This window comes from Tasmannia lanceolata, unplaced genomic scaffold (assembly GCF_043159265.1).
Source record: "Tasmannia lanceolata isolate RefF3 unplaced genomic scaffold, GAP_Taslan_0.1 ptg000002l, whole genome shotgun sequence".
Lineage (NCBI taxonomy): Eukaryota > Viridiplantae > Streptophyta > Magnoliopsida > Canellales > Winteraceae > Tasmannia > Tasmannia lanceolata.
The window spans coordinates 40,664,356-40,688,744 of record NW_027518679.1 but is presented as its reverse complement, the minus strand read 5'-3'; the positions used below and the strand labels follow the sequence as shown (position 1 = coordinate 40,688,744).

The 24,389-nt window shown below is 36.8% G+C and overlaps 2 protein-coding genes across 8 annotated transcripts in view; one reads left to right on the top strand and one right to left on the bottom strand.

Annotated features, from left to right (window-relative positions):
• Positions 1 to 1,708: 1,708 nt before the first annotated feature.
• Positions 1,709 to 4,235, top strand: LOC143872610 (uncharacterized). The gene has a single exon (XM_077376752.1). The coding sequence runs from the start codon at positions 2,469 to 2,471 to the stop codon at positions 3,384 to 3,386; it is 918 nt and encodes a 305-aa protein (XP_077232867.1). The 5' UTR covers positions 1,709 to 2,468; the 3' UTR covers positions 3,387 to 4,235.
• Positions 4,236 to 7,471: 3,236 nt separating this feature from the next.
• LOC143872534 (transcription factor-like protein DPB) overlaps positions 7,472 to 24,389 on the bottom strand; it is a 26,974-nt gene continuing 10,056 nt past the window's right edge. For 2 of the 7 annotated variants that reach the window (XM_077376746.1, XM_077376744.1), the window contains exons 2-10: positions 18,541 to 18,800; positions 18,381 to 18,445; positions 18,010 to 18,053; positions 15,292 to 15,354; positions 15,032 to 15,175; positions 14,805 to 14,873; positions 14,461 to 14,559; positions 12,292 to 12,362; positions 7,472 to 8,229 (exon numbers count right to left, since the gene is read on the bottom strand). In XM_077376746.1, the coding sequence (XP_077232861.1) occupies positions 8,052 to 8,229; positions 12,292 to 12,362; positions 14,461 to 14,559; positions 14,805 to 14,873; positions 15,032 to 15,175; positions 15,292 to 15,354; positions 18,010 to 18,053; positions 18,381 to 18,445; positions 18,541 to 18,728 (921 nt within the window). In that variant the 5' untranslated portion in view covers positions 18,729 to 18,800 and the 3' untranslated portion in view covers positions 7,472 to 8,051. Of the gene's footprint in view, positions 8,230 to 12,291; positions 12,371 to 12,671; positions 12,753 to 14,460; positions 14,560 to 14,804; positions 14,874 to 15,031; positions 15,176 to 15,291; positions 15,355 to 18,009; positions 18,054 to 18,380; positions 18,446 to 18,540; positions 18,811 to 24,389 lie in introns of those variants that run through there. The other 5 variants (XM_077376745.1, XM_077376747.1, XM_077376748.1 and 2 more) reach the window with 5 other exon arrangements.

The window sequence follows — 24,389 nt, the reverse complement described above, 5'->3', positions numbered from 1 at the left end:
AGGAACTAGAACCAATCACCCTCTCCTTAACGTATTCCTTACCTCCCAAAAGCCATAGCTTCCCTTCTCTCTACAATCCCAGGAAGATGAAGGAGAAAACCAGATTCACCTCTTCCAGAAACCCTAGCTAGCTCGCTCCTGGAGAATGCCTCGATCCTCACCAAAGATCTCCTCTTCCAGAGACCCTAGCTCGCTCCCACCCATCCTTAGAGTCGACTACGACGATGATGAAAGAGGGATTGAGAGAGAAGGCAGACGAATGGGGTTTTTTCGCTGAATTCGCCTGTCCTGGAAACTTTAGCTCGGTCGTGGTGTTTCTCTATGCTCCCTTATTTATACTCTCACGAGTCTTTTTCATTTTGTCCTCTTCCTTCCAAATATCTTTTGATTTTTTCATCTCACCACTTGTACCGCCGAATGTCTCTTTAACATTTTGTCCTCTTCCTTCCAAATATCTTTTTATTTTTTCGTCTCACCACTTGTACCGCCGAATGTCTCTTTAACTCGGAAGAAGAAGAGGATGATGATGATGATGATGACAAAGGAAAAAGAAGAATTGACATCGAAAAAATGAAAACAAAATATTTACAAAATATCAGGTTAACATGCAAAAGATTCGAGTGACTTACAAAAGATCAGGTTGACTTGTCAAAAAATCAAGCCGGCCCACCAAAAGATCGGATCCAGGATAAAAAATAATGGGTCAATCCGTTAAAAGATCAGCTAGACTCGCAAAAAATTCGAGTCAATCGCCAAAAAATAGGGTTAACTAACAAAAAATCAGGTTGTACCAATAAAATTGTAGTCCCTTCGTTTCGACACGAGTTTTTCCCAATTCGACTTGATGTTTTTTGTGAGTTTATCCGATCTTTTTTTGGATTGATCCTATTTTTTGACTAGTTGACCTATTTTTTTTGCCAATTGATCCGATCTTTTAACGAGTCGGCATGATTTTCTATGAATCGACTCGAACTTTTGACTAGTCGGCCTAGTCCTTTGCGAGTTAATTCGATATTTTACGAATGAATTTATTTTTATTATGTTTTGTCTAGTGTTGATTCATTTATTTTTTCTTCTTCATCTTCCTCCTCTTCGTTTTCTTCGTTCTTGTTCTTCCATCAGCTTCTACTTCTTGAGCGAGCTGGATGGTGCACTGAAAACAAGTGGAGATGGAAGAAAGAAAAAATAAAGAGAGACAGAGACAAAGAGCAAAATGGTCTTTTGAATCATAATCAATAGATTTGAAACTAACATCCATAGGTCAAAATATAATTATTTCTTCTTTTTCCTTAGTAGAGGGCTCCTAACAAAAGGTTCGTTTGGACATAAAGACGGATGTGTCCCTTATTTTGAAGTGAATTACGAAAAACGAAAGTACAAAATCGCCCGGTACAACGAAATTTCGTGATCCGATAAAGCAGAGATATTTATCAGACCTCTTGGGGTGGAAATTTTCTAAAAAATGGTCGTAATTTTGATGTTTCATTTTTGGGAAATGATATAATCTCCCCCTTTTCTTTCACAGTCCACCCATTATAGTGTAAAAAGGTATTACTAAAGGGGGTGGTCAGGGGAAGAAACAGGGGTGAATTTATCATTTACCTTCTTATTTCTCTGAGCTTCTGGGTGGAAAATTTCTATAAAAATGGTCGTGATTTTCATGTTTCTGTTTGGGGAAATGATATATCTTCCCCCTTTTTTCCATAGTCCACCCCCTCGTAGTGGAAAAAGGTAGTCATAAATCATAATTCATAAATACACTAGAGGGGGTGTTCTGGGGAAGAAATGGGGAAGAATATATCATTTCCCTATTGTTTTTTCCTTTATTTTTCTTACTTTTACTTTTTGGGTAAACGACACAGACCTTTACTTTTCTCGTCCATGTGAGGAGGAGCTCTCGATGGATGCAATCTCTTCAACCATACAATATTGAAAGCATTTCATCACACCCACTTTAAACAGAAGTCTGTTTCGGGCTCTGATTTTTCATTTTCCCAAACATTTTAGCTATATGGGTTGTTTTAGATTTGTCTGGCTTTCATGGGAATCTCTTATTTTCAGTGGTTTTGATTAGGATTAATGGTTTTTGGGTGAGGAAAGTCCTTTTGGGAGGAAACAGTAGGGATTTTGTTAGTTTTGGCAATAGGGTGTTTTTTTAAGTGCTGTTTTTAGAGTTTTGGCATGTGATTTTCAGGGGAAATGAGGGATTAGATTTTTCCAAAGAAATTTTCTGGGGCTGGTGGGTTTTGGGTTGCTTTTTTTTTAGGCAAAGGGGAAAGATTTCAGCTGTTTATAAGTTGGGTTGGGGATTTTCTATGTGATTTTAACAGTTCTAGTTAGGATTCTGGTTTTAAGTTGTTAAATGAGGGAAGGGTGAAATTTTTTCAGCAGTTTTAAGGAGGATGGTTGGTTTGGAACTGTGATTTTGAGGCAAGGAGTGGTTCTGTTATGTGATTTTGCAGATAAAGATGAAATCTCTGAGTGGTTTAGGCATTGGTCTAACCCTAGTTTTTGGGTGTCTCCTTTTTGCTCTTATTGCAGAGTTGTACTACTTGCTATGGTGGAAGAAGAGAATTACCAATAGAGATATTGAAGAAGACTATGGCAGCTCTACAAGAGAGTTGTTATATCTTTTCTGTTGGAAAAAACCATCTTTGAGCTCTAGAGCTTTGGATCCCCAAAGAATAACAGATACTCATGGACATGAACCAAGTGACCAAATTCATTTCCATTCAAACCATGAAATGGATTTCTATCTAAAACCTTTGGGTGAAGATGGGGGTGTGGAGGCAGAAATAATGAGGGTGCATAATTTATCAGGCCCTCCAAGATTTCTCTTCACTATCATGGAGGAAACAAAGGAGGATTTGGAGTCAGAGGATGGGAAATCTAGAGGGGATAAGAGTAGAAAAGGGTCTAGAACTAGGAGTTTGAGTGATATTCTTCTTGGAGTAGAAACCCTAGATAATACCCCATTTCTTACCCCTCTTTCATCACCCCCTTTTTTCACCCCACCTTTGACTCCCATGGATTATTACCATCAAGGGTTTAACCCTCTCTTTGAATCATCAACAGATGCAGAGATGAACAGGAATAAGTCCTCACCCCCTCCAAAATTCAAGTTCTTGAAAGATGCTGAGGAGAAACTGTATAGGAGAACAGTGTTGGAGAAAGCTATGAAGGTTGATAAAAATGTTGGGTTTGTTCAAGAGCTAGTGAAAGCCCCTCCTGTTTCAAATGAGGAAGATGGGTCATTTATCACAATCACTATAGGTAAGAGCAAAGAGAAAGAGCAACAGTACCATTCAAGTTCCTCACAGGTACTCCCATTGTCCTCTTCCCCTTCAGATATCAGACCATCTAACAAAAAACCCACATTCCATTAATGCTCCATGGAATCAGAATTGGGTTAGTTTCGGTCATCTTTGCTTGTAATTCTTCCATGATTAGATATAGCTGGGAATCTAGTAGAAAATTTAGCGTCTGGGTTTTTTCTGTTTTCTCCAGTGTTTTGTTGTTGGAAAGAGCAACATCATGTGCAACAGCCTTCCCCTTCAAATATTAGACCATCTTACAAAAAACCCACATTCCATTAATGCTCCATGGAAGTAGAAATGGGTTAGTTCTGTTTTTCTTTGCTTGTAATTCTTCCATGATTAGACCTGGCTGTGAACCTAGTAGTGAATTTAGCATCTGTTTATTTTTCCCTGTTTTCTCCTATGCTTTGTTGTTGGAAAGAGCAACATCATGTGCAACAGCAAAATTCAAGTTCCTCACAGGTACTCACACTGTCCTTTTCCCCTTCAAACATTAGACCATCTAAACAAAAAAAAACCCACATTCCAATAGGGCCTCATGGAATAAGAAATGGGTTAGTTTCTGTTTTTTCTTTGCTTGTAATTCTTCCATAATTAGACATAGTTTTGAACCTAGAAGAGAATTCAGCATCTGAGTTTTTCATATAACAAAAAACCCACATTCTATTGGAGCTCCATGGAATAAGAATGGGTTAGTTTCTGTTTTTCTTTGCTTGTAATTCTACCATAATTAGACGTGGCTGTGAATCTAATTGAGAATTTAGCACCTGTGTATTTCATCTAACAAAAAACCCACATTCGATTAGAGCTCCATGGAATCAATGGGCCAGTTTCTGTTGTACTTAGTTTCTGTTTTACTTTGCTTGTAATTCTTCCATAATTAGACATGGCTGTGAATTTAGTAGAGAATTTAGCATCTGGGGTTTTTCTGTTTTTTTTCTTCTTTTCTTTGTTGTTGTTGGGGGAACAGGCGTGGTAAAACTGCAACCCTGTGCAAAGTTTATTTTTTCTAAAGGTAGAAAAGATTCCCTGGCCGTTCATGTCTCTCTCTCTCTCTCTCTGCCTGTGACACAGAGAGAGAGAGATTTTTCACTTGCAATTTGAATCCATAAGATAGTGTGAGAGAGAGAGAGAGATTTCACTTGCAATTTGAATCCATAAGATAGTTAAAAAAAGTCAAGATGAGGATGATAAATCTCTTGCCACAGACAGAAGCCCAAGATTTGAATAAAGTGACAACTAAGAAAAGAGGATATTTTCTTGTCCTTTAAAAACAAGATTTTATGTGATGTGGAAGATGTAATGAAATTAAGATATGGTTAGGAAAGTGACCGAAGTGCCCTCATCTTCACCAATCATTCTCTTTTGTTTTTCTTTTCACGGCAGTTCGTCCCATTATCAAAACATTGTCCCAATAACAAACATACCCCAGTCGGTATAAATGGCAGGATTAAGAGGGTTGTTTGGTGTGACTTTGATATAAGTTTATCTTTTGTCTTTGTCTAACAACATTACACTTGTGAAGGAGAACTCACCTCCTAAACCCAGTCTAACAAAACCCTTTTAGGCTCTGTTCACTTGTTTTCCTGGGAAAGGAAAAGAAAATGTTTCCCGGGAATCTGATGTGGCATTAGGAAAAGAAATCAAGGCAATATGTGCAGGAAAAGGTTTTCCTCGACTGTTCACTTGTGCAGGAAAGGGTTTCCAGAGAAAATGCTTGCCTACCTTTTTAAACTAGTTTTCCTTGGAAAGCAAATCCCACCAAAGTAGCAGGGAAAAGGAATCCCGAAGGGAGGTGGGGTGGGGCGTTGGGGGGGGGATGGTCTCTTCCACGTCATTTTTTGCTTTTTTGCAAATATTCCACATGTGTTTTTTTTTTGTTTCCCTGGAAAGCAAGTGAACAGCAGAATTTTAGCTTTCCAGGGAAAAAAGAAGCTGTTTTCCAGGGATTTGCTTTCCAAGGAATGCAAGTGAACAGAACCTTAGTGAAAATAGTAGTTTGAAAATGAAGAAAAAGAAAACCCGATCTGCAATGCTGCTCTGAAAACCCTGTCTTTATTATAAACCAATGCACAATCCTCTTTTATGTATTTCTCTGTTCAGGATTGGTGATCTCCTGTAGCTTGTATATTGTTGTTTTTCATTAGCCCTTGGTGGCTTGTAGCAGCATGCTAAGTTAGGTCCTTGGTGGCATGTTCTCTGTAATTTCTCCTTTTCTTTTAATATATCTGATGAGGGTCTTGCCTAACCCCAGCTTAATAATTAAACAAAAAAGTAGTTTTAGGTGATAGGCTGCCTTTTATCTTGTTAACCCCAGTCTGCATATACCATTCAAAGAAAACATAATAAACCAAGCAGTGGTATTTGTCAAGTAATTTTGATAAAATATCTAATCCATCCCCTGTCAAAAAGAATCAAAATATGTAGGGATTTGCTAGCGTCCATTGCAGAACGCATTTCGCGGATGGGCTGTAGCATGTGAGAGCAGCCACACAGGTCCACTTTGCAGCAGATTTTGTCTTCATTCGTAAGGTGGCTGCTCTCACATGCTACAGTCCATCAGCGAAATGCCTTCTGCGATGGATGCTAGCAAATCCCTATATATTTATATCGCTCATTTTGTACTTTTCTTATTTAAAAGCCCATTATTTTTTTCTTGCTCACAAACCTAAATGTTAAAAGGGAAGTCGCGCGCATGAGTGTGTTGTTATTATACAACGACAACGTATCTCTAAGGTGAAATCCATGTATCTGGTTTTCTTGCTACTATTCTGTAGTGTTTCAAAATGCGGATGCGAGCCAAAATGCAACCAAAGAAAATCCTAATTGAAATTAAATAGAGTTGGATTTTCCCATTCCTAATCCAACCAAACCTGAGAAAATGACAGCCCAACCCGACCCAAAATTGAGTTGCCCGTTCGGTTCAGGTTGAACCGGCCTGATCAACACAGGTGTGTGTTTGTCATTCATTAAAGAAAATAATATCAAGACACACTGGTGTCTGTCCCAAAAGATAAGTCATTAAGAATTGAACCGGACATGTCTTCCTACCAGTCCCCTTTCATACAAAAGACAAGTCATTAAGAATTGATCCGACTTCATTTATAGCTCAATTCAAGCTGATCTTAAAATTGCCTCAGAATTTATAGCATACAACTGATAGAAGTAGGGTGCAGTTACTAATTTTCAATGGGTATTTGAGCAGCATGCTTTTGGTACAACCGAGGGTAGCAATAAATAGAAGGAGAAGGTCTACATATAGACCCATGCATGCAATATTGAGGGCAAAATAAAAAATTTCAGGTGTCCCGAACTAATTTGCTAAAAAAGGACAATTTGGTCATTTCATTGGTTAAACAATGGACATTGATCAAATATTAATAACTATTTTTGCTTTGATCAAAGATTAATCAATAATTTTTCTTTAAGATACAATTTGATTTTTTTTTAAAATGGGTGTGATGAAATTTGAAATTTGCATGTGTTTTCTCTTGATTTGTCCAAATTGTTGAACAGAACTTGGTTCCATAACTTTGTGGAGGAACTTCCTCCATAATGCTCAAATAGCAAGGGGTGTGGAAATATCAATTAAAATATCCAAATTGTGGATATTTTGGTCATTTGGCCACAATCAACAAGTTCAATTGATTGTGAATTTATCAAATTATATGCGATATAAGCTGACGACATCTAAATCGATTAAAAATAAGTTATTTTTTCAAATAAATTAAGGCAAGTAGATTCAGTAAATCAGATTGATATGTGTTATCTATGAAGGGTTATCTATGAAATTTTAGGGTTACATATGAAATTGATGTGTTTATTCCTAATTGGTTGGAGTAAGACTCTTAACTCTAATAGAGCTCTTTGATTATGACTACAATTCCTTCTATGTCATATGCACACATGCAAACATAATTGTTCATGCATATATATATATCCATGCAAGTCATATGTATTATTTTAAGGGTGATGATAAATTCGCACCCGGTGTAGAATAATTCGCACCCCTTTAACGTGAATTGAATTGGTGAGAATTATCCTACAGGGGTGCGAATTTATTTAATTGTATCCAAAGAGACCTTCTACATGCTGTTTAAAAATAGGAAAGAGATTATAACGCAATAACAGTAATGTAGAAACAAAACCTACTATGATTTTCAAATTTGAACAGAATCTGCAATATAAAATGATACAGACAGCACCCAAATTGTTAAATGACCCCACTAAGAAGATCAAATGGCTTTCATTTGATCTATGGTTCGAACAAAACTAAGAGGTACAGGAAGAGCTCAGAAAAATCTTATACTTGAATCTGTCCCTTTTATCCCATAAAATTACAGGGATTTGTGTAAAGGTTCCTGGTATAGTGGCTTCTTTTCTTAGCACATATACGGAGATCAAGGGCATATGTTCCTTATTTACAAAGCATTCACCTCTAAAAACTCCCTATGGTTGTGTAATCAACTAACACAAGTGGTCCTTATAACTTCAAAAGAATCTGATGACAATAAATTATAAAGGCTTCTCATATTTGCACTACAATGTTTCGATAATGAGATATGCTCACCTTGTCTTTTGTTATTTAACCAGTTGTCAAAAGCTATTACAATTCCCAAAAAGCTCTCAGCAGCCAATTAAAAAGGAAAAGACAAGGTGAGTTTGTGTCATTATCAAAACAGTAATTGCCTATTTTCATTGCCAAGCTCTGCACATAGTCGATAATTTAGTACTTCAGATTCCAATTTCAGAATTCCAGGAGAAGGATGTTGTACCCAGGGACTTGCCTGCATTGTTGGGGCTTGATGACGAGCAAGGCGAGGAATCTTGTTGGACATGTCCAGAGTCTCGCACTTGGCAGTATCTCATAGCCTTGAGAACGTAAGCATCATCATGCAATGCGAAAGGTGTGCTGCAAATACAAATAAGATGGGTTAGAAATAAACCAAAGTCTATGTTCTAGGTAACCAAGATTTGCTAATACTGTGATGATGACTTGGAAAGGGTAAGATGTGTGATCTCCATCTTGGTTAGTTAGGTATGGCATATGTACACAAGTATCATAAATAAGGATTTAGTAACTAGATCATCACACGAGTATGCCATGCTTTTTTTAAAGCATTTGGATAACATGGATTACAAGAGGGTGAGCCTTGGTGCAACGGAAGGTTACTCCATTGTGACCTGGTGGTCACGGGGTTTGAGTCACGGAAATAGCCTCTCTACAAAGCAAGGGTAAGGCTGGGTACATCTAGCCCTCCCAAGACCCCGCAATGGCAAGAGCCTCATGCACTGGGCCGCCCTTTTTTTTTTTTTGATGACATGGGTTACACTAAAGGAGTATCTTTGTACTTGTTAGAATTCTTGGGTAGCCATGAGAGCCTTCCCATCTTTGTATCTGGGATTACTAACTGTTTTCCAGCATTTACAGCCCCATTTGTTTGTTATTTTCTAAATATGGTTGCATTTCCAAGTTTTTTGGTTGCCTTTTCCTAAACATGGCTTATTTTCAAGAAAAAGAGAAACAAAACACGTAGTGTTGGGCAGATGGCTTGTATTCTAGCAGTGCTGCCACGGAAAGGAAAATTATATTAATTTTCGGTTTTTGCTAAAGGGTATTTAGATAAATTTCTTGATGTAGTGGTATTGATATATAAACCACATATTAGATTTACTAGGAGTGAGGTTTTACTTTTGAGTTTTCTCAGCTAAGTAGAGTTTTGTAACCCTAAACCAAAATAGTGAAACTCTTCTCCCGTGGACATAGGCACACTGCCGAACCACTTAAATCATGTGTTCATGTTCTATGCGTTTGTGTTTCTTGCGTTTCTTCTCGACGTTTTGCTGCACATCATGTTTGATCCTTATTAGAGAAGGTATTTCTCGGTCCTCTACAGGTGGGAATGCTGGGAAACTGGGGTGGAAATATCATTTTCCTATACATAACCAACCCTTAGACCAAGGAACGGGAGAATTTCCACCACCATTGGCAAGCCAGTTGTGCCATGAGCATGGTGGGAACGGGCTTCCCAAAAATCCATGTATGCATGTCTGTGCATACATATTTATACATGTATGTAGTTGCATCGGTACAGGTATAAGTGCCGGATTCATCAAACCTCAAAAATATGTCCTTGTTTCACGAAAACATTTTAGTCAATTCCCAAATTTTAAGTATAATAATTTTTTTTCATATAAAAAACTTACTAATAGAATTAGGATGGATAAAACTCAAAACATGCAATAATTGTAAAGTTGTGGTACTAGTATTCACAAAAAACGAATAAAAGAGATCTAAAAGTGTCGTCATGAATCAAGAAGTATTGAAATCCGAGACGTGTCCAACACGAGTAATTTGCCCATTTAGAAGAATCCGTGTAACATAGCTATATATATATATATATATATGAGGAAAATGATTGTGAGCTTGAAGCTCATATAGCTTATATGAGCTTGAGGGCCAAATACATGTGGGCCCACATTGTTATGATGATCCAAAGCATTCATTCGACAGGCCCTTACATAGATAGGGTGTGTACAAAAAATCAGCTCCATTGGATCATCCTAACCCATCCAAAAGTGGATGGCAAAATGGACAGACACCGTTTGCCACAAATCTGCCCATTTTTGCCCTCCGCTTTTCGAGGGGTTAGGATGATCCAATGGAGCTGACTTTTGGTACACACCCTATCTATGATGGGGCCTTGCAAATGAATGGTTTGGATCACCACAAAAAATGTGGGACCCATGTGTTTGGGCCCTCAAGCTCATATAAGCTATATGAGCTTCAAGCTCACAATCATTTTCCTCATATATATATATATATATATATATATATATATATATATATGAGTTAAGTGAAGCTACACATACGTGTAGCTAACTTAGCTACACCAACGGCTTAAAATACAGTGGGCCCACATTGTTTGGGTGATCCAAACCATTCATTTGATAGACCCTCACATTGATAGGGTGTGCCCAAAAAATCAGCTCCATAGGATCATCCCCACCCTTCAAACTGTGGAGGCAAAAATGGACAGATTTGTGAAGGTTTTTACGCGTCCAATTTTGCCTCCACAAATCGTAGGGTTGGGATGATCCTATAGAACTGATTTTTTGGGCACACCCTATCTATATGAGGGCCCATCAAATGAATGGTTTGCATCACCCAAACAATGTGGGGCCCACTGTATTTTAAGCTGTTGGTAAAGCTAAGTTAGCTACACGTATGTGTAGCATACACTTTTCTCTATATATATATATATATATATAGAGAGAGAGAGAGAGGAAAGTGAAGCTACACCGCCGGCTTAAAATACAATGGGCCCACATTGTTTTGGTGATCCAAACCATTCATTTGATTGGCCCTCACATAGATAGGGTGTCCACCAAAAATCAGCTCCATAGGATCATCCCAACCCTTCAAACTGTGGAGGCAAAAATGGACAAATTTGTGAAGGTTTTTACACGTTCATTTTGGCCTCCACAAATCGTAGGGTTGGGATGATCCTATGGAGCTGATTTTTGGTGGACACCCTATCTATGTGAGGGCCAATCAAATGAATTCTTTGGATCACCAAAACAATGTGGGCCCATTGTATTTTAAGCCGGCGGTGTAGCTAAGTTAGCTACACCGGCGGTGTAGCTTCACTTTCTTCATATATATATATATATATATATATATATATATATATATATATAGAGAGAGAGAGAGAGGAAAAGGAGTGTGCGGTCGACCGCATATAAGGTATATGCGGTCGAGGGCCCAAACACATGGGTCCCACATTTTTTGTGGTGATCAAAACCATTCATTTGCAAGGCCCCATCATAGATAGGGTGTGTACAAAAAATCAGCTCCATTGGATCATCCTAACCCCTCCAAAAGTGGAGGGAAAAAATGGGCAGATTTGTGGCAAACGGTGTCTGTCCATTTTGCCCTCCACTTTTGGATGGGTTAGGATGATCCTATGGAGCTTATTTTTTGTACACACCCTATCTATGTAAGGGCCTTGCAAATAAATGCTTTGGATCATCCTAACAATGTGGGCCCACATGAGTTTTGGGCCCTCGACGGCACCTAAGCTTGGTGCAGTCGAGCGCACAATCTTATTCTATATATATATGAGAAAACGGTTTCTACACACAAGTGTAGATAAGTTATCTATACACTAGCTTAAAATACAGTGGAGGGCATATTGTTTGGGTGATCTTCATTTGATTGGCCCTCACATAGATAGGGTGTCCACAAAAAATCAGCTCCATAGGATCATCCCAACCCTACGATTTGTGGAGGTAAAATGGACGTGTATAAACCTTCACAAATCTGTCCATTTTTTGCCTCCACTTTTTGAAGGGTTAGGGTGATCCTATGGAGCTGATTTTTTGTGGACACCCTATCTATGTGAAGGCCAATCAAATGAATGGTTTGGATCACCCAAACAATGTGGGCCTCCACTGTATTTTAAACTAGTGTGTAGCTAACTTATCTACACTTGTGTGTAGAAACCGTTTTCTCAAGTAAGGATTTCCAACAGATTTTGTCATTATTCATGAGGAGGCTGCTCTCATGCAACAGACGTTCCGCGATATGCCTTTTGCGATGGGGACCCTAGCAAATGCCTATATATATAGACGTACCACGAAATGCCTTTTGCTATGGACCCTAGCAAATCCGACACAGACACACACACACACACACACACACATATATTTATGTATTTAATCGACATAGTGTGATATATATATATATATATATATATATGGATGCATACATACATACATATTTATGTATTTATATTGAAAGCCTTAACTTCAGGCATTTTCCACCATGTAAGTTTCTCTTATTTGACTAGCTTTTACATTTTACATATACAACACAGTGACATGGGTATCATGCCTAGAGTCTTCAGTCTGTATTATATCCTACGCAATTAAATTTTTCAGATGAAGGATAAATAACAAAGTGTAAAGGTACCCATTGAAGTCAAAATGCACCAGCCGCATGTCTTCAGAGATCTCAATCTCAACCGTAGCCTGCGGGCGCGTCTGTTTTCCTCAAAACAAAAAGGTGGGTGATAAAATGGTTAAAAAAAATGTAAATGTAAAACATTAGCATATGATATTCTGAAACATGATAAGGGTAGATGACAAATGGTAAAAAAGAGAGTAAATGCAACACATTAGCACATCATATTCTGAACCTTGAAAAAGTAAAATTTCCAAGAAAGTTCATGAAAATTACAAGATAATGATATATTGTCATGTCACACTATGTCGATTAACATGTTCTTTTTAGTCCACTAAGTATCCGTCATTGATGAACTGTAATGTATTCACCTTAGTTCAGCTAATTACATAAAACCTCACTACTTAGGTAAATATTAATCTATGAATGACATCAACGGTCACCAAGTGTTGATCACGAAAAATAAAGACCTGAAAAGCATATGAACAGCTCTAAGCATCAGATCAATTGCCAAAAGACAGCAAATTAACAGGACAGAGCCAGCGGAGAAAATTATGCAATAAACAAGGCTAAAATGGTGTGTGCGTGTATGTGTGTGTGTGTCTCTCTCTCTCTCTCTCTCTCTCTCTCTCTCTCTCTCTCTCTCTCTCTCTCTCTCTATATATATATATATATATATATATATATATATCTCTCTCTCTCTCTCTCTCTCTCTCTCTCTATATATATATATATATATATATATATATATATATATATATATATAGAGAGAGAGAGAGAGAGAGAGAGAGAGAGAGAGAGAGAGAGAGAGAGAGGAAACTGTTGGTGCGCTTAAGCTCACCAAACTTATGGTGAGCTTAAGCGCCCAATCACATGGGGGCCCACTTTGTTAGGATGATCCAAAGCATTCATTTGAAAGTCCCTTACATAGAGTCTGTCCATTTTTGTCCTTCACAAATGGAGGGTTTAGGATGATCCTATGGAGCTGATTTTTGGTACACCCCCTATCTATCATAAGGCCTCGCAAATGAATGGTTTGGATCACCACAGAAAATGTGGGACCCATGTGATTGGGGAGCTTAAGCGCACCATAAGTTTGGTGCGCTTAAGCTCACCAACAGTTTCCTCATATATATATATATATATGAGAGAACATTTCCTACACACTTGTGTAGGTAAGTTACCTACACACTAGCTTAAAACACAGTGGGGGCCCACATTGTTTGGGTGATCCAAACAATTCATTTGAATGGTCCTCACATAGATAGGGTGTCCACAAAAAATCAGATCCATAGGATTATCCCAACCCTACGATTTGTGGAGGTAAAATGGACGTGTATAAACCTTCACAAATTAGTCCATTTTTTGCCTCCATAGTTTGAATGGTTAGGATGATCCTATGGATCTGATTTTTTGTGGACACCCTATCTATGTGAGGATCATTCAAATGAATTGTTTGGATCACGCAAACAATGTGGGCCCCCACTGTATTTTAAGCTAGTGTGTAGGTAACTTACCTACACAAGTGTGTAGGAAATGTTCTCTCTCTCTCTCTCTCTCTCTCTCTCTATATATATATATATATATATATATTTTGTTGACACTATACAAAAGTTAAGCATATGGCTGTCAGATGGTTGATCTTAACAATGAGAAATAGACAGTATATAGCTGACAAGATTTTATATTGATTTTCATTAGTTCTTAGTTTCTAATTAGTGGCATTTTATTTTAATGACAGTATCCCTTTTAGTTTTTCATAATGCATATCCAAATCTTTTGCCTTTTAAAATTGTGCAACTTCTCTGAAAAGAAGGCCTAGCCGCCTAGGATTAATGACTTTTAGTCTGTGTTTGTCACAGACGACTTTATATTTGATATACCTTCAACTCCTTGAGAAAATAGGTATGTTATGGGCATATCGACATGGAATCCACAATGAACTACAAAAGTACAAATCCATTATAAAAATTCACCTATAGCCCCATATAAATCAAGTATTAATTATAAAAATTCTTTCTTTTTAGTTTAAGAAAAAAATGTAAAGAGAAACTCGACTGACTCACTGACATGCCATATGGAAGAAAGCAAGGACAAAATCAGGATTGTGATAGGCAGTTAAAAAAACCACAGATAAAAGTTACTAAAATAGTAAAATGAAATAAACAGGTAACATACTTGAACCAGTATAAATGGCAAAGCAACCCCTTCTGCAGGGATATTTCCCGACTTATGCATTTGCTGATTGCGCTGGATCAGGTTCTGGAGGCCTACAACCTTTAGAAAAAAAAAGACATGAACAAACATGAGAAGCACAACAATAAAAAAATCATTCCAGAAGAGAAAAAAGTAAATATTAATTCAAAATAAAAATTTGAAAAATAAAGATAAAGATTGAAACCCAAATAAGTGTAACTGAAATATTATAAGGTAGGAAGAAACGAAAATCATGTTGCTGTTTCCACACAGAAAGCATAGAGAAATAAAGAAAATGAAAATACAAAGAAAGTAAATGAAAATACTTGTTCTTCTAGTTCATGCAAATATGTTGCTTTCTTTTCGATCCTAGCCATCAATTTCATGCGGAGAGCCTGCAAGAAGGCCAAACCATTCAGTCATTATCAAGTTTGTATGTGGCTAGCTCGATTAAATTGCCAATGGTTATCATTTTCTAAATAAGTACTTGACTTTAAACACAATACAAATCAAGTTAACAATACATTGTCTATACAGGTACAACTGGGCATACCACTAGCTCTTCAACATCATTCATGTTCGTACTGGGTAACCCCTTCCAATGGATGTCTTTTTTGTCTTTGGCAATAATATCCATTGCCATGAGAACATTTAATGCGTCATATACCCGCCGTCGTATGTTTTTCTCATAGAACTGCTAATGTTAAGAAAACACAATTTTTACTAAGCATTTGCTACCTTGCATGGAAACCATAATTAATTACATTTGGACATTAAAATGCTAATGCTTAAAGAGTCTTAGCTGAATCGAACCTCATCCAAATGTACAGTATTATTGCCCGACGCTGCAGTTTCTGCTATGATTTCATCTGCAACCTGGCATAAAAGACCCAGTAATCTCAATAACATCTAACTAATCTACTGAAAAAAATAGTAAATAAATACTGAATAAAGCGCACAAAAAAACAATCTGCACAGTGGTAGGTCGTGTCTCATCATATGGTTTTAATTTAGACATGGCAGACTCATAGTTGTCAAGCCGTGACACGACTCATGACTCGATTTCTTAATTTAATGACTCGTGACTCGTAAGAGTTTTTGACAAGAATAGAAATTTAGTTGAAAAAATATAATTATATATCAAAAGATGATGCATGTAAAACATATAACCCAATAGCACATAGATAAAGCACAAAGCCAAAAATATAAATATATGTGCTTGTAACTTGCATGCACAAAAATAATAAAGTTCTAAGTTCCAATTTCCAGGTGTTCAACCATCAAAACAAGAAAGCCCAGGCCTAGCGACTCTACTCGACTCATAAGTCTTAGTTTTTCGATTCAACTCCCAGCGACTCACTCGAGTCACCAGATGACTCAGACAAGTCTTCAACAGAGGAGAGTCACCTATGCGACTCGCCTCGAAAGCCCAGCGACTCGCCTCGGCTTGAGAGTTGACTCGTATGAATCGTAAGAGTTTGACAACTATGCGAGTCACCCCTGCGACTCACGTATGACTCGTAAGAGTTTGACAACTATGAGCAGACTATTGTGTTTTTAACTTTTATTTCAGGATGAGTACCTGTTGTTGCAACCTTATATCAATGATATGAGTGCCTTCAATTCATAGCTTTCAATTCTTAAAACCAGCATTTCACAAACTCAATCTCTTTTTAAAATTATATAAAAAATTATTTGGGAAAGCTATTCAATGAGTAATAACTCCAGTTACGAAACGTTCCAAAGAGGTACCCGGAGAAACCACTGTGCTTGGGAATTCTTAATGAAACATGTATAAGGTGTGAATATTTTGATGTTAGTGAATTCCCATCTCTCTCTCTCTCTCTCTCTCTCTCTCTCTCTCTCTCTCTCTCTCTCTCTCTCTCTCTCTCTCTCTCACACACACACACACACACAGCTTTGACAACCGAGTTTTTAAAATGTCAGTTTCGGTGTCGAAATTTTGGTTGAAGTTTCAATTTCGGATTTCAGCGAAATTTCTAGGAAATCAAGGAAAAATCCAATTCAATGTAATTTCAGTATCGATCCGGATTTCGGCCTTAATTTAAAAATATGCTGACAACTGAGAGAAAAAGTTTTAACACCTTCGATACCTACTGCTCAGATTTCGGCGGAATTTCTGGGAAATCAAGTATAAATCCGATTCAATGTAACTTCAGTTTTGGTCCGGATTTCGGCCAAAAATTAAAATATGCTGACAGCTGAGAGAAAAGTTTTAACACCTTCGATACCTACTGCTTTCTTCTCACTCAAGTCTGTTACACCCAAGGGGAAAATATCTATTGAATCCCCCCCTCTTAATTCGTAAACAAAGCCTGTATCCCAACTGACCATGTATTACCAAGGGAACACCTATAGAAAGTAAAAATTAGGAATTACCATGGTTGAGGCTTCCATGTCCTCACAACTCTGTCTATCCTCTCCCCACTCCTCACTACTTCAACCCACTTTCTATGGATATCGGATAACGGATGGCTTATTCTCTTAAAAAATTTGAACTTATTTTATAGCCCACCATATAAACCGATGCCTTAGTCATCCTTACTTGAGAAACTCCGAGTTTGAATTTCTGAGTAGAGCATTGGTGCATTCATTCCAAAGTAAAAAGGAACCACAGAGAAGCCACTAAACAAAGCCTCCATAAGATAAAACCCCCAATTGGGAAAGGCCTGCTAGACCAATGTTCCAAGTTCCAATAAGGATTCAATTGAAGCCGGCATAGCCCATGGGGCCCTAAAAGTAAGAAGAGAATAACCCAACTCTGAAGCAAATGTGCAACAAATGAGAAGATGACCCTATAATTCTTCTGAAGCCTCAATTATTTCGCACAAATTTTGGATCCATTGAATGCCTCTTTTTTGAGGATGGTAAATAGTAAAAATATTACTTGAACCGGTAGACCAACAAAGAAAAAGAACAGGACGCTAGGAGGAGCTGTGATCAACCACAGACAATGAAAGTGCGCTATTTACTCAAGACCCTATAAAATGAGGTCATATTGTTTTTAATTTGAAAAAACAAAAGGTAAGAAATGTGACCACAGATGAATCAAGAGAAAAAAAAATACTAGATAATTTAACTTTCCATGTTCTGTTAAATTATATATATATATATATATATATATATATATATATATATATATATATATATATATAAATTATTGTTTAAGATTGTAAAGATCACCGGACACACTATGAAACCTGAATTTTCTGAAAATTATTGCTTTCCCTGTGAAGTTGCCCCTCCAACTTCGAAACACAAAATCTTGAGCAACCCTAGATTCAATTAATGAATCCATCCAGAGCACAAAATGTATTGGTCAGCGATGCTTCTACTTTTCTACTTGTTGGTCAATATACTATTTAGATTCTGGTCTCTGTCCCCTTAATAGCATCTTGGCTTAGATAATTTCTAAGAAGAAATACATCATATCATATTCAACGCTCCAAGAGTGTACAAAGAAAAACCCAAGAGGAAATAATATAAAAGAAAGAGTCTATCAGACATTACCTCGCTGTATGTCGTTCTTCCCTTGCTCTCAACCTTCTTACAGACTGAAAAAAAAAACCACCAACGTGCAGTGAGCTACGCTTCAAGCAAATAAGTCTTCAAAATAGCAACCTTCCAATTTATTATTCCAAGCAATGAACAATAACAAACAACAATAAGGATTTTAACACTGCTAAGCTTCAGAACTATATAATCCTTATAAGACGTGTATTGGACATGGCATGGATACTTATTTTAAGGGCAAGACAAAAAATTTCCCCCAACATTAGGGTGCTAGAGATATCGAAAAACACATTTTGAGAGCAACATTATGCTTTCCAAAATGGATCTTAAAAAACAATATGATAATATCCATCTTAAATCTTCTTTACCTATCATGCTGTACTGGCGAAGTCCTCCACCTACAATTCGGGAAGATCTTTTCTTCTTTCCTGTACTATTTATTGAGAAAACACAAGTTCACCGTAACCATAGAACACTCTTAGTCCACCATAAACATAAAGAAAAAACATCTAAGCAGCGTACACTTACCCATAAGCCACATGGTATCTGATATCCTCATCTCCTTGAACATCCAAATGCTTAAAACCTAGACTATTCTTACAGGCAATTGCAGTCAATGCTTGACCACAACCTCTCGAAGTAGAACCAACATTCCTTGAGTTAGAATGTATCTGGTCAAAGGTACAAGGTAAATCTCCACAGTGACTACTGCCCATTATTGTATTTCCAGCAACTATCCTCCTACCACACGATGACTGGTATATTAATCCTTGTGTTTATGCACAACCCTGAAATAGACTAAGTCAACCAATCAGATTATAAAATTAAGGACCGTAGAGCATGAGATGCTGAGTCAAAATCAAGTTGCACCAAAAACAATAGCTAGCAAATCATTACAGTAAGTTCTCACCATGGATTTAAATTTCGGTTTTGGCCGAAATCCGGTAAAAGAAAAGTATTATTGTGGGCAGACTTTAATGCTTTTTTACGCCAAATCACATTAAAAGGGGGGACGCATTATCCTTGGGGGGTGTGGGTGCGTGGGTGTGTGTGTGGGGGGGGGGGGGGGGGAATCATCGCCCTTAAAAAAAATCAATTTCTCGAAATTAATTTTGGATGAAATTTGGGAAATCCAAAATTTCAGATTTCGAGAAATTTCGGTTTCGGTCCCAACCAAATTTCGGCCGAAATTTAAAACCAAGGTTCTCACAAACTGAAAGATATAAGAAGGGAGATGAGAAAGAGGGTTTCCACGAGAAAAGTAAGATGCACACTGGTGTCTGAACTCTGAATACTCCCCCATGTTTTGTAAGTTCATCAAGGCTCTTCCTATCCCCCTCAAAAATTCAAAGCAAGTAGCAGAGGCACAATGAGGGCATCCAAAGGCGATTAAGCTCAAGCTTACACAATGATAATCATATAATGTAGAACTAAAAATTAATTACTGCATCTATCCATTTCCAAGTTCCAGGAGCATACACAAATTCAACTAAATTATAAAACCTAAAGGAATAAAAACACAGAAGTTATGAACCACTTTTAATTACCATTTCATACTCTTCTCATTATGTAACTTTGATAAAAACATGTGCCTAGCTGTCAGACATGGACACAAGGATTCGGACATGATAACTGTAGAAAACCAAACATGCTGACATGTCCACACAGTTGTTACCAGGATATATACAGTGCAATATAAAATAGTAGCTCATGAAAGCATAAAATAAACAAAAATATATAAATTAGTGAAAATATGGGAATTTGGTAAAAGAGAATTTCTTATGGGGCCTACAAAGTAAACAAAAAAAAAATTCTTGGAGTTCCTTATTGGTTCTAAGGCAAAGATCATACAATTGGTGATCTAGTGAAAGAGACCTTACTATAACTCAATGAAATATAGTTTGAAAACGGCCTGGAAATAGAGGTCCATGTATATCTTTTTCACTAGAACAAGGCTACTTTACATTTATATTCTTATAATTGGAAGATTGACAAAAAACTTGAGGTAGGACTGTCGGATCACTCCTTTTGGCCATCGGCTCTTTTCCCTCCATTTGAAGAGCATTTATCGGCCGAATCACTAGAAAGAAGGTTAAAATTCTATCTCATTTTTAATTAATTCAAATTGAGAGAGGAATTTAAAGCTTGTGTTAATAGCTCATAGTTTAGGCTAGCATTCACTTAAGTTTTGTTTATTTCATATTATTAGGATAGGCCCATCATACATGTGGCCCTAATGGCATAAGTTGGAACTTGAACTTCAAATATATATATATATATATATATATATATATATATATAAGAATAAAGGTTGTGCGGTTTGACCCATAGTTACAAAATTCTTAATGTAATTGAAAAATTGTTGAAAATCCCAAATTTTTTATTCCCTTGTTTTAAACTTCAAAAAACTCAAGTAATTCAAAATTGCAATTTTGACAATTTCTCATATAGAAAGCATTGTGAGAAATTTAAAATAAAATAAATAAAAATAAAAATAAAATAAAAATAAAATCACATTAGCAAAATCATGCAAGAGTATGTGCCTTTGGTTGGACGACGGCTTTGGATAAGATCACGACGGCTGATCATCTCCATAATCGAAATTTCTGATTGTGAATTACTGCCTCTTCTGTTTAGGTGCGGGGAAAACTGTAGATCACCTCTTCATTCACTGCAGAACTACTAGGGAGGTTTGGAACCACATTCGTCACTGGTTCAGCATAGCGTGTGTTATCCCAACCCAGCTCATAGATCTTCTTGAGAGTTGGAAAGCCATCTCTTGGCCAAAAAGGACAGATTGTATAGAGTGTGGGAAATTTGGAAAGAAAGAGACATTCGAATCTTCAAAAGTGTCTCCAAATGTCCTCACCATATATATATATATATATATATATATATATATATATATATATATATATATATATATACACACACACACACACACACTAGCTTAAAAAACAGTGAAGGGCATATTGTTTGGGTGATCCAAACCATCCATGTGATTGGCCCCCACATAGATAGGGTGTCCACAAAAAATCAGCTCCATAGGATCATCCCAACCCTACGATTTGTGGAGGTAAAATGGACGTGTATAAACCTTCACAAATCAGTCCATTTTTTGCCTCCACGGTTCGAAGGGTTAGGATGATCCTATGGAGCTGATTTTTTGTGGACACCCTATCTATGTGAGGGCCAATCAAATGAATGGTTTGGATCTCCCTAACAATGTGGGCCTCCACTGTATTTTAAGCTAGTGTGTAGATAACTTATCTACACATGTGTGTAGGAACCGTTCTCTCTCTCTCTCTCTCTCTCTCTCTCTCTCTCTCTCTCTCTCTCTCTCTCTTTATATATATATATATATATATATATATATATATGAAGGTGATGTATTTGACTTGCCAATGGGCACATGCTCTTCCGTGCTCCAGGGATGTTTCTAGTTATGTGTTGATCCATTTTTGGAGGGGGGTATATGTGAGTATGGAGAGGATCGATCTTCATACTCCTAAGTGGGCTCTGTCGGACCTGGGCATGCCGCAACTCAATTTTGACTGTTTGAGTTTAGGCAACCTGGGCCCAAGTGGAATTGGAGGGATTATAAACTTTTAATTGCTTATTTTTCGAAGACCATACACAAAAATCCATCCATGTCACACACATTGTTTATTTTTTACAAAAATAGTCATTACAAGTCTTGTTTATTACATGTAATTAGGGTCTTCACATCTCATATATTCTATATCTAATATATATTATATACAAGTGCTAATTTTTTAAAAGGATTTAAGTTAAAGAATCAAAACTTCACCAAAGAGGACTGTTTTTATGAAAATAGTTGATTTATTACATAGAACACATCCACAAATGATGTTTCCCCATGAAAGCATTGTCCTTTTATTATAATAATACGTGTAAGGGGCTGTTTTTATTAAAAACAGTTTATATATTATTTTAAAAACGCACACATAGTGCTGATTTTCCACAAAACAGTTGATATATTGTGTTCATTCCACTTATATAAATTTGGTTTTTGAAAAACATATTTATAATCAATATACAACTTATTTAAGTGTTGTTTTAAATAGAAATCAGCCCTTTAGGACTTATATGACATATATACATATCAATTAGATAAAAAAAAACAACATCCATTAATTATATAACGAATATATATTGAAATCTTTTGCAAAACAGCCCACAAGCTCACTATTTTGTGCTAATTTTTATGTAAAACAGTGATTAAACTCCATAAAGATCATACGCATCGGCATGGCATTAGGTATTAAAAAACAATCCAAAATATTACATCCAAAATATTTTTCATAGAGTAAATATGATTTCTACTTGGATTTAAATCATAAAATCTTACAAAACAAAACCTAAAACATGTTTCTTGATCCAAAAGAACCCAAAATCGACAAGAAACCACAACTAGAACCCTAATTAGATCAAATCAAGAACAAATAAAAGCAAACACACCAAATTCGAACAAGAAATACGAAAGACGGATTTTTTGGGCACTTGCTCGAAAGCAAAAATCGAACCCTTTCTTCTTCTCTTCTTTTTCTCTTTTCTTCTCCTCTCTTCCTCTCTTTTTCTCTCTCTCTTTTTTTTTTTCTTTTCTTCTCTTTTCTTTCTCTCTTTTTCCACTCGGTTTTGGGTTGGGCGTGCACACAAGATGTGCAAAAACCTGCGTTTTGAGTTTTTTTTTTTATAAACCCACTTTCTTGCTTAATTTTTGTTTCCTAACTTGCATTAAACTCTAATATATGTTTCCTAGTTTACTTCTAATATAATATGTTTCCCAATCTAAGCAAGGTTTTAAATCTCGGTTTCGGTTTCGGTCATCACCGAAATTTCCGAAATTTCACCGAGATTTCCGAAATTTCACCGAAATTTTACCGAAACGAAACGTTTCGGCGAAATTTGGTACTTTTCCTACTCACTATGAATTTCGTTTCGTTTTCCACCGAAACCGAAATATTTCGGCCGAAACGAAACGTTTCGGCCGAAATTTAAAACCATGAATCTAAGTATACAAATAAAGCAAGAGTCCATTATATTTAGGTTTCTTTAATTCTTATCTTTTATTTAAGTGAGACAAAAAGGAAAATTAAATTTTGCCGCACATGTGGCCCACTTAGTATTTATAGTAAAAGCGGATTTACTATTTATAGTAAAAATGAGATTTACTATTTATAGTAAGTGTAAATCCGACGGTCCGAACGGCTCCAAATCAAGGATCTAGACCGTTGATCTTTGATCGAAGGATCGATGGCCAAGATTTAATTAAAGTAATTAATTTTCCCGACCCTTGGTGGGGCCAGGTCTTAACATTCTACCCCCTTAAAGGAATTTCGTCCCCGAAATTCGACTCCCTCAAATTCCCTTAAATTAACAGTTTTTTCAGGTAATAAAATTACAAGACTAAGGTGATATGCAAAACAACACTACCAAAAGAGAATGCACTAACAAACACAACGTTTTGTGGTATGACTTTGGTCCTTTTTATGTGATGAAAGATGTGATCAAGTAATGTACATTGGTGTTGCATTTTCCTTTAAGTGTATTATAAGAATCATAAGAGAGAGGTGCATAGCTTTTAATTAAGTTCTGTTTAACTACCATTTCCTAGGACGTACCCAAGACTCACAACTTATCAAAATTCTTAGAATCTAAAACAACTCACTTTATTATGTGGGATCTTACAATCCACCCCCTTAGGATCCAACGTCCTCGTTAGCACATTGTATAGCGAAAAAAACACTCTGACTACATGTGAAACAACTAAATTGCCTTTGGAGCTCACAACTAACCTTCTTGGCTTCTACCGACATAACTTGCTCACATGTCGAACCAGCTTCCCTGGTCCACGTGAATTCGTCATGCGGTTCTTTTACAACATAATTAACTCATGTGCCCGCGGTACACACTAATTTATTTTGTTGATCCTATGTGCTCCTTGCCTAATTTTACCATTTCTTAACTTTGCTAGATACTAGTCCTACGGACCTACAGCCTGAGCTCCGATACCAACTTCCGTCACACCCCAAACTAGGGTTCTTGTGACAGTGCCGCATGCCTCCAAACACATTCACCAACTTGGGCTTGCAAGGCCAAATCAACAAATAATCACATTCCTTTTTCAGAGCAACTAGCGGAAGATAATTTAATAATCCGAGAAATCCATAAATATCCAATAATAAAATAACTCATGAGTCAAAATGCTCATGTTCCACCATGACTACAAAAGAATCCCTATTAACTGCATAAACAAATATCTGCTAAGAAAAATAAATCCCTAAACAACTATTGAAACTGTAAAATAACTAAACTCTCTAATATGATCTATGGATTTCCTCACGCCCGCATTC

Coding starts and splice junctions, on each gene's coding strand:
- LOC143872610 (XM_077376752.1), top strand. CDS start 2,469: ATGAAATCTCTGAGTGGTTTAGGCATTGGTCTAACCCTAGTTTTTGGG.